We start from the raw sequence: 14,558 nt of genomic DNA, 5'->3' as shown, positions 1-14,558 counted from the left end.
TTTGGGACCAAGCTGGCAGCTGGAAGGTGTTGGGAGAGCCTTCACCTCCCACTGCCAGCCATCAGCACTGGGCTGAGACTGAGGAACAGCAGGGGAATGAAGCCATTTTGGCTGCTTGCCCAGGCCTGGAGAACTCCATCCTACAGCAAATAAACAGCTGGGGACTTAAACTTTGAAAAAATAAAATGCTGTGTGTATTTATCTTAGTTTCTGATTGGGGTAAGCAGATGCTGGCTTGCGCTGAGGCAGAAGGAAGCTTGTGGTTTAGGACAAAAAAAAAAAAGCAGATAACCATGGTGACAAGAGGGATCTATAAAACCTAAAAAAGACCGTGGGGAGTTGCAAAGTGGCTCCAAGGCATGGGCAGCACCCAGATGAGTGCTCCTGCTCTGGGGTGAAGGTGGCACTTCCCTGTGGGCTGCAGGGATGCAGTGGGTGGGAGCAGCCTGGTGATGGGAGCAACCTCGCTGTGCTGGGAAATGCTCCATGTGGTTAATTCCTGCAAGAGTCCCTTCAGGATGTCTCCTGAGCAGTCCTGAGAGCACAGCCCCAGGCACTGGCCTTCCTGGCTCTGGCAGGCACAGCTTGGCCAACTCCTGTGTTGTTTCAGCTGCCCGAAGTGTTAGAAACTTCAGTGTGGCCAGGGCTTGTGAGAACAATTTATCTCTCCCACTTAGAGACACGGTTTTTAGACAATATTTTGTCCAAGTAACATAAAGAAGGATCTGGGGCCTTCAGGATGATTCACACTTGAAATGTTACCCAGGGCAATTAATTACTGGGTCAGAAAACTGCTGCCCATCCAGGCTGTGCTCTGCTGAATCTTTCCTCTCTGGGAAGTTTTTTGCGTACTGTTCTACCTCAAAGCTCTTCTTGCAAAGAGGAGGAAAATTTGTATTTAATCCATAGCTTTTTCTCTTCCTTTGTATTATGATATTTAGGTATTTTAGTTGAAGAAAAAGGCTTTGTTCTCTTCAAAAAATTACTTGGTTTAGTTTTAGAACAGCAGTCAGCAAAAAGACTCTTTGTTAACAAAGATCTGTGGTATATGAATTCTTCAAAGATAAAAAGTAATACACATCAGAGGCACCTGGATCCCTGAGGCCATGTTGTATTTCTTCTTAAAGTAGTCTTTTATTTAAAGAATAAATGCCTGGCAATATAAAGGCAGTGAAACAGCAATTAATGCTGTAAACTTTTACTCCTGTCGGTTAATTTAGCCTCTGTGTGCTAAACCATACAGGAAATAAACTTTGCTTTTATTGTAAACCACAGGGGCCTCGTGCAGAACTGTCTGCTTTTAACTCCTTCCCTAACCTGAGTTCAGCTCGTCACACGAGCACAACCAAACCTGTTTTCCCTCTGCTGTGCAGGGCTCCTCATCACCAGCAGAAATCCACAGCTTCTGAAAAATAATTACAGGAGCAGCTGTTTCAATAAACCCCCCACACTGTGTGCTGTGTGTGCTGTTTTCTCAGGCTGCTTCCCTGGAATATCCCTGGAGTGCTGATGGGGAGGGTGAAGTCTCAGGGGCACGGAGGTGGGACCTGGCAGTTTGTGTCACTTCTTACAGGGTGGAGTTGCTGCCATCCTGGGGTCTCCATGAAGCTGAAGGAGAAATAATTCTTCTGGCTTTCAGAAGGAGGCTGGCTGAAAAAAACAGGTTTCAAACCTGACAGCAGGGGTGAGGTCCAGACTGTCAGGACTTTTTAAAGGTTCCAGAGCAAGCAGTCAGGTGATCAGCAGCACCTTCAGGGCCTTTCCCCTGCTTTTCTCAGCCACATGGTAAATGTTTGAGTATTTAGGAAGATATCATGTGTCAGAGAGTTGTCTGCATCTTGTGACACTGAGCCTCACTATCTTGTTGGAGATCAGTTTTTGTGTGGTAAATTGCTTTACAGTCCGTGTGCAAAGCCTGTCTGTGGGGCTGGGCTGTGGTGTATTGATACCGTTTGTAGAATCAGCCAGAAATGATCCCTGGAAGTAAATAAGCAGTGATTTGAACAAAATAATTACTCCTGATGACTCAGGAAAGGGAGCTCTGAGAGCTGAAGAGAAAATTGTTCAAGGAGTCTGTGACAGAGGTAGCTTAGACTTACAGACTTTTTTTTTTTCCCACATAACAAAAGTTCCCCTTTCCCTGTTTTGTGACTCAGGTAAGAGAGTCCAGTGAGATGCTGAGGCTGTGGAGACCCCAGGAATAGCAGATCAGCTGGCTGATGGGTGGGAATGCTGCCAGGCCCTGCCAGTCTCAGCCCTGTGCCGTTCAGGAGCTGCTGCTTTGGTACTGGGCTTTGGGAGGTGTGGATCTGTTTGTTTTTATTTAACCCAGCCCTGAGTTTGGATGCTGTGGCAAGGCACATGGAGACTTCCAGGGAAACTCAGCCTGCCAAGCTCCACGTCTGCTGCAGAAACAACTGTGTGTAATAAATGAAGAGTTCACATTCTGCTGCTGCTTACGCTTTGTGAGTGCATAACTGAGATAATGGAGCCTGTATTCCACAGTAGGAAGCTTGCTCTCTGTTGGTTTTGGACCAGACGAGCAGTTTTCAGGCTTATAAAAGTCAAATGCCACAAGACTGACTTAGAAAATTGCCAAGGGTCAATTTATTTAGTATTGTAATAGTGATGTTTTCCTTTGGATGATGACAATTCTGGGTGCTGAGGTGTCAGCAGTGGTTAAAGCTATAGTCTGCCATACATCACTCTTCCTTTACATCCTCACCTAAAGGAAAGTAAGAGGAAGCCTTCCAATCAATTGGAAGCTTGATTTTGCAAGATATGCTTATTCTGGATAACTAAAGTAGTCATTAAAAAAAGTAAAAAAAAATCATCCTGATATGTGAATATTTGCATTTCCAAATCCTTCCTGCTGCTGAGTGGAGCAAAAGGCTGTGCAGGAATGGCCCGAGGCCATGGTTTGATCCCTGGGACAGGGATTTTTTGCTGCTGGGAGAGGCAGTCCTGCCTTCTCTGGCTCATTTCTTCTCTTTGCTTGTGATGGCACAAGAATTCCCTGTCAGCTGTGAGCTGGGCTGGCACCCCAAAGCAGCACTGCTGGAGGAGACTCCAGCTCAGAGCCCCATGGAGCCCAGCCAAGGCGTGGCCTGGCACTGACCTCTGCTCTCTGACCAGGGACAGGACCCCAGGAACGGCTGGAGCTGTGTCAGGGAAGGTTCACACTGGATGTCAGAAAGAGATTCCTCACCCAGAGGGAGGCCAGGCACCAGAACCAGGGAATGGTCATGGACCCAGAGCTCTGGAACCACTTGGACAGCACTCTCAGGCACAGCATGGGATTGTTGTGTCCTGTGCAGGGCCAGGAGCTGCACTCAGTGATCCCTGAGGGTCTCTTCCAGCTCAGGATGTTCTGTGAGTCTGAGCTGGTGGAGAAGGCCTCTTTCCACATCCCTGTTTATGCAGGTTGGGTGTCTGCAGTCCTGGTAAGGAGCGTCTGTCCTGGATAACCCTGCCTGACCCAGCTGGATGAGGGAGGTTTGGGGGCAGCCTGTGCAGAGCCCCTGCAGGAGGACGGGCAGGCTTTGGATGTTGGAGGGGTCAGGCTGTAGGAGCTTGGAGCTGCTGCCAGGCAGTGCCCAGAGACTCGGGCTGCTTCCCGTGCAAAGTTCATCCCTAATCAAACACAGCTCCTGGTGGGGCTGTTTGCAGAGATCACGTGAAGGGAGGGGAGACTCCTGCTGCTGTCCCTGGGCCTGGAGCCCAGCGTGAGCAGAGTGGAGCCAGACCCCCCCCATGCCTCCGTCAAACCTTCCTTGGCTGAGGGGACAAGTGTCAGTCTGACAGCTCTCCAGATGTGGGACACCTCCCAGCGTTCAGCAGCTGGAAACTTCAATTGCGTTCACTGTTTTGCTGTGTTCAGGCTCTTGGGTTGTCTAGGCAAAGAGGTTTGGTGCTTCTGCTAGTACCAGCTCCAGTGCTGCCACAACTTCCTTGCACTTTTGGGTTTTAACTTCTCCCTTGCCCAGCTACTGGGGATCTTGTGTTCCATGTGCATGGAAGTACAGTGTAAAAAGGCTCACTGTCAACCTGTGAGCAAACATCTCGATCTTTTGGTTGATGATGGAATGAGGTTTTAAATGTTAAAATCTTCTATTAAAATCCCTGCAAATGGAAGTTTTGGCTGTGTGGGGTTTGTTTGATTTTGAAATCCGGGCAAGTAATCCCATTGAGTATTGCTGTCACTTTTCACAGAACTTTAAAAAAAGGAAAAAAGGAAGGAAAAATCCTAGAGAAACAGAAAGTCACTCTCTGGATGCACACAGAGTCTGTGTTTGGGGAGGCCATTGCTGTGGGAGGAGCTTTGGCATATCCTGACTTGTGATGACTTTGACTTGGCTGTAGGGACCCTCTGTAAGCCTTTTACAGAATGAACAGAAGCATCTAAGCAGAGAGTAGAGGGATGTGTTCATTTCTGGCTGTGGTGAGAACACAGATATTCTGACTAAAGGAGGATGCATCTGACATGCACAGCCCCCCAGAACACTCCCAACAGCTTGTGCATCTCTGGTAGGCTGGAGACTGAGCTGAGCTCTTGGGCAAAACAACTGGTGCTGCCAGTGCACTCAGGAGCCTGGACAGGCCAGGAGATGCTGAATGAGCAACTGAAAATGTGTTGGGGAGCAGCCAGGAAGGAGGAGAGTTGATGGAGAGTGCACTGTGACACCCTTCTTTTCATGGAATCATGGAATATCCTGAGTTGGAGGAGACCCCCAAGGATCAAGTGCAACTCCTGGCCCTGCACAGACACCCCAACAATCCCAGCCTCTGTATCCCTTTTATCCAAAGCCTCCTGGAGCTCTGGCAGCCTTGGGGCTGTGACCATTCCCTGGGGAGCCATTTCAGTGCCCCACCACCTTTTCCTTATGGCCAAAAAAAGAGGGAGATTTATTTCTGAATTTGATGCTTCAGTTGGAAAAGAGGTGGGGTTTCAGCTGACAGAGCCATTTTCATGTACTGGAACAAAATGTGAGGTTTATTAAATGGTGCTTTTAACCATGGGCTTCAGGTGTTGTTGATAAGATGTTCTCTGTTAGAATCCTGGTAACACCACAATAGTCCTTGACAAGCAGGTGCTAAAGAATGAGTGGATTCACCCCCACTCATCTCCCCAGTGCTTGGGTATCATTTGTTAAAAACAGAATTTGCCTTAAGCTGTGATAATAATGTTAATCCTTAAGGTGCCTTCATGGAAAGTAAACCTAAAACACATTAAAAAGTCATCAGGGCTTCGTTAGGCAGTGCTGCTGCTGCTGTGTGCCAGAAGCTGAGGAGATATAAATAAGGAAATGTTACTTGTCCTCCTACTTGACTAATGGGTAGTGGAATCTGCTTTTGGCCACTGCAGGAGGAGAGTAGCTAAACAGACACTGGCTGTTGCAGCAAGACAGTTCTGACTTATTTGGGGCCTTTTAGGATCTTGTCAGAATTTGACTGTAGTCGAGGTGTGGTGGAGCTGGCTGTGCTGTCTGACACCAAATTAGTGACACTGAAAAACTTTGCTGAAACACTCAAACCCTCCTTGCTGCAGTAAGGAGAAAATGTTTCATATTTTTTCTTAACTAATTCCTTGAACTCCAACAGCAAGTTGGCAGAGTGGCACTTAGGGACCTGCTCAGCTGTGCTGGGCTGTGCCAACCAGAGGGGCCAGGCTGGTATTGCTGCTGAACTTCCCAAAGCAGCCCAAGGGAACTAAATGCCAAATCCCCCCAGGATTTTATTCTCTTTGCACTCTGTGTCAGAGTAAATAAAAGTGAGTGGGAGTTGGGTCTCTAAGTGCCCTTGGCTCCCTCGAGAATCCTGATTCCCCAGGGCTTTAGCACGTGGAGGTGATGTTAACTTTCCTGTTTGGTTCTTCTGGTAGGAAGAACCTTGTTGCGTGCACAAGGATCTTTGGACTGGGGTGTTGTTGGTGTGGGATTTAACAAGTTTTTAGGCCTTGGGTTATTGAATGAATGCAGTTACAATGGCATTATAATCCATGAGAGAAGCTTTTATTTTTATTCTCATGAATCAGCTTTTTCATTTATGTAACTTTCTATGGTTTCTGGAGCAAGTTGTGGTCTTGTTTTGGGAAGTGCAGACTTTGTCCTTTGTTCCAGCTGTATTTCTGGCTTGTGTTCCAAAATCTGGTCTGTGGGGTGGTACCTTATGCCAGGCCAAAGCCCTGTTGCAGACAGCTCACGTGTGCTGCCAGACGTGATGTAACCTCCAGGTTAAATTGCAAAACCCTTTTAGTAGCCTGGATTTTCCCCCAGCCTTGCTCTTGAGTGATGGTCACTTTGCATCCTCTCACCTTTTCTTGCTTTTAAAAGGAGTCTTCCAAAGCCACATGTGAGCAGCAGGAGTGGGCTTGTTGCTCTCAGTGGGAGCTGGAGCCAGCTCCTGCTCCAGCAGGAGTTTCCTCCTGTCCCAGGTCTTGGGCTGGTGATGCTGACAACAGCCCAGGGTCGGTGGGTGCCTGGTGGTAAAAACCATTTCCAAATAAACCACTTTTAAGCTGTTGGGGTCTAACCACATCAAACCAGTGCTGCTGTGCAGGATTCATGTGGATATTGCCATGGGCTTTCCCAAAGGACCCTGCAGGGAGAGAGTCAGGACATATGGAGTCCATCTGGACACTGCTGAATTTCTGGAAAATGAAAAAAAAAAGAGCAGCACAAGTCCAGCGTGAACTTTTCCAGCCTCCTGTGTTTGATTCAGGTCCCGTAAGTTCCTGGTGGTTTTGCTGTGTTTGTCCTCAGTCTCATTCCCTCCAGACCAGAATCCATTGGGAGAGACAACGATGGCACCACTCGTGTAATGCTCTGCTTAAAATAACCAGAACAAAGAAGTGCTTTGAGTTCTGAGATGATAATTACCCAGACCTAAAAATAAGCAGACGTTCTACCAGTCAGGGAGAAAAAAGAGTGAGACAGGAATTGCTGGGAGACACCTGGCAAAGCTCTGATCAAGCCAGGTTGTTGCTGGAGTTGGCTGCAGGTTTCCCACCCTCTGACCACATTTACAGTGGCACCACCAGAACTGACACATTGGATTCTTAAGCTAATATTCATACAAATAAAACCAACAAAACCACTCTAGACAAAAAAATATCTTCTGGACTATTAGAGTAAAAGCAAGGAAAACTGTGATGGAGGGCAGGACTGAGGCTGCTCGGAAGGGAGCCCTGCTGCCGTGTGCTGGGGTGGGCAGTGAGCTTAGGGGCCCGACAGGAATCTGTGACATTTAAATCCATGGCTGAGCTGCTGGGCTGTTTAACTCTTACAAATTAGGTTGTAGTGGGAGGAGAAATTCTAAGCATTTTGCAGCTTATTTGCAAGGATGAGCTTGTGCATTAGGGACTCTGGGTGAGGAAGGCAAGGTCATTTGAGAAATTAGGTGAGACAGATAAAAACCAAACCAAAACCCCCAACAGTTTTTACTCTAATTCCGAAAAGTGGCAGTGGATTGTGGCAGTGTGGCCCCAGCTCAGTCCACAGGTCACCCTGTGACAAGTCAGTTTGTCATGGCAGCATTGGCATTCCTCATGCTGCCCATTCCTCCCAGGAAAATCACTTCCTGGGGGTTCCCACCCTGCTGCTGCTGGCTGCCAGTGGAGTTTGCTCAGCATTTCTTGCGCTGCACTTTTCCCATTCCCTGCTTACATTTCAGCTTGTCCATCTTCAGGAGACTCTGAAGCTTCTGGAGAACTGATGGCTACAAGTCTGGCCACAGCCAGTAGCATAACCTGGAGTTTGGAGTTCACCTTCCTGCACAAAGCAGCTGCTTCTGGGATTTAAAGATTTGCTCCCACTAAGGAAGAAGCAGCATCTTTAAAACCATCATTGGCATAATGCTTCGTAACCATTTCCATGAAAAACTCTTTCCTGATTCCTAATCTAAACCCTCCCTGGTGCACCTTGAGGCCATTCCTCTTGTCCTGATGTTATAACCGATGATATAACGATGGCTGGGAATATTCTAAGAAATCCCTTTATAATTCTTTTAAATCCTCACAATAAAGCATGAGCCATTTAATCCCATCATTGGGAAAGAAATGAATACAATGTATGTTTTTCCCCTGCATGGAGGTCGGGACACAGGAGCCACAGAAGTGGTGGAGAAGCAGAGCCACAGTCAGCAAGTTTGCTGTTGGATCACAACAGCAGCACTCAGACTGTAAACTTGAGTTCCAATGGTCCAGAAATAGATTTCCAAAACATGTCTATTGTCCAAGCAGGGATTTATTTATAAACTGAAAAAATAACAAGACTGAAAAAAACCAACCCAAACCCCTTCTTGGCCAGCAGCGTGGACTGGACTGTGCTGTGTGTGTGCGCCTGTGTACAGCACATGAGATGGAGCCTTCTGTGAAGTTCACTTCCAAAAGGTGTTTAAAATCAGTGTTTCCCTGCAGTGGGGTGGTGCTGGGAGAAGTTAGCTCTTGAACAGCCAGCACAGTCCTGGCTGGGGCTGAGGCTGGAACGCTGCCTGCTCACTGGACCAAGGTTCTGCAGCATCATCCCTGCCTCCTTTCTGCTTATTATCTTTCAGCTGAGTTCTTTTTTAAATTTTTTTCAATTATTAGAGATTTGGAAGAGAATCTAAAATGTTGCAGCATTTTCTAGAAAGTTTATTCCCACTTTGGGGTTAAAATTTTATTTTTGATGGATTGATTTGTTGGCAAACATCACCTGTTTGTACTCTTGGCAGCTTTGATGTGGTTTCTCTTGTGTTACTGATGTCACTGATGGGAGTTAGATTAAGAACAGTAAATTGAATTTCTGATGTGTACTCAAGTGAGGGGTGATACTTGTTCACAATTCTACACTCATTTTTATAATGTTATTTTGTGCCCATGCTCTGTTGAAAGCTTAATGTTTCGTGATTGGCTTGTAACTGGAAGAGAAGGGAATCTTGATACCCAGTGGATTTTGTAGCACAGGATCACAGTGTGTGGTGAGACTTTGCTTAACCACCAATAACTTGCCATAAAGCTGTTTCTGTCCGGGAACCAGACCCTGAAATCCAAAACAAAGATACAATAGATTATTTCATTAAGTGTTCCTTTCAGTATTATCTTGGGAACATCAGCAAGAAGTAAAATATCTCCACTCACCTTAGGAATTGTTTTTCTCCCAAGTGAGTGTTGAGGCAGGATGTGTTTCTGTGTCTGGGGCTGGGTGAAGCCTGGCTGGTCTGAGGGCAGCTTTGTTCCCAGGCAGGGCACTGGGGCCTCCAGAGGATGCAGCCTTTGCTCCCTGCAGTCCTGCTCCCAGCCCTTCTCCTTCCATCCCTCTGTCTTCATCCCACGGAGATTTTCCCCTGATCTCCATCCATCCATTTTGCTCATTGCCTCCACTCCTGCCCCCAGCCTCTTCCTTCCTTACAGCTGTCTGTCCATCCCTAGCTTCCATTTCTCTGTTCCTGTGCTCTTGTGTCTCCATAATGCTCCTGCCCCACCAGTGCTGCTCTGGAGCCTCAGGGCTCCCCAGCTCCTGCTCTGACTCCGGGCACGTTCCCGGCTCTCCTGCTGCTCCCGGCCCTGCACAATGTGTCAGGAGCACTTGGAATAAACAAGGATTTTCGTGTTTGCCAACTGCACTGAGCTGCCCTTCACGGGCCAGAAGGGTTCAGACATGACAGCTGTTTATGCAGGCTGAGGTGCAGGGTCTGGGAAGGCGCTGGCTGCTCTCCACGCCTGCCCAGGCAGCTGGGGGAGGTTTTGTGGGAAGCGAGTGCTGCGTGTTGACAGGAGCATCCTGAAGAAAGGCTCCTCGCTCCTTCCCAAACATGGGCAGCAGGAACCATCTTCAGCTCTGTCCCGAGGAGAACGTGTGCCCTTTCAAGTAAGACAAAACACCCTGAAGCAGCAGCAGACGTCTCTTGCTCTATTTTCAGCCCTTCCCTCCCAGTGCTATTCCACTGCCTGAGATTAATGAAAGTTTTCTAAATAAAATCCCATAAAATAATAGGAACTGGCAGCTCGGTGTCCCTGCTGCCCAGCAGTTGATGCCCTGTTTCTCTGGAGCATTTACTGCTCTTGTGTAAGTGCTCATCACTGTGGCTGGAGGATTTGTCTGAGGAGCTGGGAGAAAACATTTCTGTCTGACCAGAAAACAAGGATTCCAGACTAATACCCCTCATGCATCAACACCATCCTTGCTTTTCTGTAGAATTCTCTAGAGAATTACCTCCCTTGACTACAGACAGCCTGAGAGCCACAGAGACCAAACTTCATGCTTGCCTTACAATGGTGCCTTTTATAGCAGAAAAAAAATATATTTCCAGCTTTGCCAGCTCTTCAAAAACAAGCAGAGAGGATTGTGATCACCCTTTGGAGCCACAGTCAACAGTTTGGGATGTGGTTGTACCTCCTGGAGCTGAAAAAACAACCCAGAGACTGTGAGATGCTGGGAGGGTGTAAGGATTTATATGTGGATAAAACAGTCTGATAGTCAGAATGATTAACAAGAAGATGAAGTGACTTCTCAGGAGATCAAAATGCTGATTCCAGTCCAACTCAGAGCTCTTGTTGTACATGGCAGAGTGTACAGGTTAATGGTAGAGTGGAAAACTCTACCATTAAAAAAAGCTTGGTTAAAGCTTGGTTTTCTCTAATTCCTTAATAACTCTGGGGCATCTCAAAATGTTTTCACTAAGCAATGGATTTTGGACAAGTTAAGAACCTGAGAGTAATAAAAACTATTTGGATCCAAAATATAGAGATTGTAGGAAATGGTTAATTAAACATGTAACTGGTTCAAGGAAAAAAATTACATTTACTACTGGGTCATACTGACCAAAGAGTTTACAGTTCCAAAGACCTTTCCCTTATTTTAGCCCTACAGAACAGTTCATGAAGGGAGTGCTCCCTTTTTCCCCCCCCTCTGAGCTGTAGAGCACAACAGAGAAAAGCTTCCCCTGCTCCTCCTGCTCCTCCTGCTGCTGTTAGAGGCAGGCAAGGAAACCTCGAAGATTTCCAGAGTTTGAGTCTGCTGAGAATGTTTTTATACAGCCTGTACACAAATTATTTCCTCGGGGCGGTATTAACTCCTCCAGTTTGATTTATTTTTAGCCATGATGGAAATTAGCAATATCCTTGTGTTTCAGGGCGCTCGCACAGCGAGTCCAGCAGCTCCTGTGCCGACGTGGTGGGAGGAATTGCATTGGCTCCTCAGCAGGCAGCTTCCCTGCTGCAGCCGGGAGCACATTTCCCTCTGCCGGGAGAGCAGGATCGGCCCCTCTGAGCTGCACGTACCCCACCGAGCTCCGCTCGAACCTGCCATGGGTGGAGCAGCTCCAGACCGAGTCAGGGAGTGCCTGAAGATTCCCTTTCGGATGTGCCGGGCTCTGTTCCCCAGCCCACATCCTTCGGGGCAGCGCTCTCCATCGCACTCCCGCTGCTCCTGGCGCTGCCGGGGCCCGGCCGGTGCCCGTGGCCGCGGGGCCGGTGCCCGTGGCCGCGGGGCCGGTGCCCGGGGCTGGGGCTGTGCACGGCTCCATATTTGGCTCCGGGCTGGCTGTCGCTGACCCCGGCAGCTCCGGGTTTGCCTGTGGCCGTATATGGAGCGGCTGCTCCGGGAGCTGCGGCTGACCTGAGTTAGCACCAGCAACATCTGTGTGAAACGCCGCTGCTGCGGCACCCAGTGCATTCGGGTAAAGCCAGGCCTTGGACTGCCTTTGCAGTGAAGGGGGTAATTTGAATAAAACAAATTTCCCATTAAACCCCATTTTTTTATTGTTTGCTAGGATGTGCATGGTTATAATCTCCTTTGTGGTGGTAAAGTCATGCAGAGGGAGAGCAGAGCGTAAGCAGAACATCTCTGTGTCAACAAGTCAGTAATTCACAATGACAATAATAAAAACATCCTTCCCTGTGCAGAGCCAGCACTGTGCTTGCCACACAGATCCTGCTTTTCCCTTGGGTGCTGTGTGGGTGTACAAGGACAGGTGACATCAGGCCTCACCCAGCTTCCCTGACAGAAGTTATGATGGGTATGTGGGGTCACAGCTCTCCAGAGACTGCAGACGCCCAGGACACAACGGGAGAGGGGTTTCTGTGCAAAGAACTGTGAACCAAAAATGCTTGGTGAGGTCTCTTTTGTCACCGAGGTGGACAAAAGCCTGGACTCTGAAGGGATGGGGAAGTTCAGCCTGTGCTTCCAAGGGCACAAGGAAGCAGTTTATACCTCAAATGTGCCTCCAGCAAACTCCACTGCACCTGAAAAAACAATGTTCCCCTGAATTAACTGTAAAATCTGGCAGCACAAGGGCCCTGCTCACACCTCTGCTTTTGGCTGGGCACCTTTAAGGTACACAACACTTATTGTGTAGGGACAGCATCTTTAAGCTTCAGCCTGTTCAGTTTTGTAGGAGCCAAGTCAAGGCTCAGCTCTGACCCTTCAGAAGATACTTTTTGGTTCTAAGAATTTTCTTACCACTCCCACTCCCAACCTGATTTTCACCCTGTTTTCTGCATCGAACCTCAGAGCGGCATCACAAATTATTTCACTGATTTTGTTTACCTTATCTCCCTTCCTCCTTCTTTTGTGACAGATTAAAAAGCAGCAGCAAGATGTGTTAGGCTTCTTAGAAGCCAACAAAATTGAATTTGAGGAGAAGGACATCGCAGCTAACGAGGAGAACCGGAAATGGATGCGGGAGAACGTCCCCGAGGACAGTCGGCCAGCGAGCGGCAACCCCCTGCCCCCCCGGCTCTTCAACGACAGCCGCTACCTCGGGGTGAGGCTGCTGCAGCCTCCTGGGCCCCTGCAGCCTCCTGGGCCCCTGCAGCCTCCTGGGCCCCTGCAGCCTCCTGGGCCCCTCCAACCTCCTGGGCCCCTGCAGCCCCCTGGGCTCCTCCAGCCCCCTGGGCCCCTGCAGCCTCCTGGGCCCCTCCAGCCTCCTGGGCCCCTCCAGCCTCCTGGGCCCCTCCAGCCTCCTGTGCCCATCCCCTCACCTCCAGCCTCCTGTGCCCATCCCCTCACCTCCAGCTCTCCTGTGCTCATCCCACTCCTCTTCCTCACTGCCACTGCCTGTGCTTCACTGCAGTGAGCAGCAAGGCAGGGCTTGCCCAGCTGCAGTTGCCCAAACTGGGAAGGCTGTAGGAGGTGTTAGACATTTCCCCCCATCTTGGGCTTTTAGTAATAATTGATTCTTGAGCTTTCCAGTCACGCCATAGGAAAGATTAAAATGTAGCCCTCTTGATTTGGATCCTACCTTGCAGTACATACTTAATAGTATTTTTCTGTGTTTTTTTTCCCATTTTATGGCTCTGAAAGTTGCCAGGTTTTTTTAATCCTCGTTTTCCCCATGATTGTGAGCTAACACCTCAAAGAAATCTGGCCCTTTTACACCAAGCTTATGTTCTGTAGCAAGTTCAGAGATCTGTTCTGCCCGTGTGGGATTTGCCAGTAGGTGTAAATCCCAGATCATATGAATTGATGTCTGCCATGATCATAAATCAGTTTTCTGATCCTTTTTGGGATGAGCTCTGTGTGCTGCTTGCACAAGGAAGGCTGCTATGGTTCACTAACTGCAGAGCCTTGGACAGATTAATACTTGTGTTGCAAACAAAAATCCTACTGTAATTATTTTAATGCTTGATCAAAAGTAAGTTGCCCTGCAGTACTTGTACTCAGCAGACCATGCTTGAATGATTATTAGATTAACTGTTAGTTTTATTTTTAAAACTTAGTATCTTCTGAACAGAGTTCAATGTGCATTCCTCTGGTCCTTTTGAAGTCTGTTTCTGACCTGCACAGTCTGTAAGTCAAGACCTGCCAGTTCTGGACCTTTGTGAGACAAATCTGTGCCTACTGAAAGAAATTATTCTCAGTGTGCCAAGAATTTTTCTTGCTCGTAATAAAAGCAGAACTTGAAATAATATCCACAGTGCCACTTGGCTCTCAAAATTTTACTGACTGGTTGTGACATGGAAAAAGGTTTGGAGTGGACATAAGAATTTCTAGTTATCTAAGCAGTAGACTGGTTACAAGATTCTTGCTATGGGTTTATTTCATCCCCAAAATTTTAGTTGATGTCATGCTGAACTTTTGAAATTCGGTCATTTTGTGTTTCTGGATGCGAGTTGCTACAGTTCAGCTTTCAAGACGGTAAAAGTTAATTCTGTGCCCCGAATTTGAATCTATTTCTGTCTTTATCTGATGCCTCTCAAGCATGAAGTTCCCTGTTTGTTCCATCTGATGCAGCACAACTGGCAGAGCAAAGAGCAAATTGGCCTTCCTGGCCCGTGCACAGCAGAGAGGCTGGAAGTGGAGATGCTGTGTGGGCTGGCATGAGCCCTGCTCCTCAGGCCCAGGAATTCTGTCCTGGGAGATGCTGCAGAGCAGGCTCATGGCCTGTGCACCAGAAGATAAACAATCCCTTTGTTATCAAGCAGCCCCAGTCCTGTCAACAGAAGGGCTGCAGGGAGGATTTACCGTAATCACACACGTTTTTATCAAACCAGCACACGAATGCTGCGTAGGCAAATGGAGCAATAATTTGATATCCCTGAAGTCCAGGCAGCTGGAATCTTCTGGTCCCTGTACTTT

At 48.0% G+C, this 14,558-nt stretch overlaps 1 protein-coding gene across 2 annotated transcripts in view; it reads left to right on the top strand.

Moving 5' to 3' along the window:
• SH3BGRL (SH3 domain binding glutamate rich protein like) overlaps positions 1-14,558 on the top strand; it is a 38,870-nt gene that overhangs the window by 18,302 nt on the left and 6,010 nt on the right. For both annotated transcript variants that reach the window (XM_064426521.1, XM_064426520.1), the window contains exon 2: positions 12,559-12,744. In XM_064426521.1, coding sequence (XP_064282591.1) covers positions 12,559-12,744 — 186 coding nt within the window. The remainder of the gene's footprint in view (positions 1-12,558; positions 12,745-14,558) is intronic.

Source organism: Passer domesticus, chromosome 7 (genome assembly GCF_036417665.1).
Source record: "Passer domesticus isolate bPasDom1 chromosome 7, bPasDom1.hap1, whole genome shotgun sequence".
NCBI classification, from domain to species: Eukaryota; Metazoa; Chordata; class Aves; order Passeriformes; family Passeridae; genus Passer; species Passer domesticus.
This window is presented reverse-complemented; position numbering and strand designations above follow the sequence as displayed.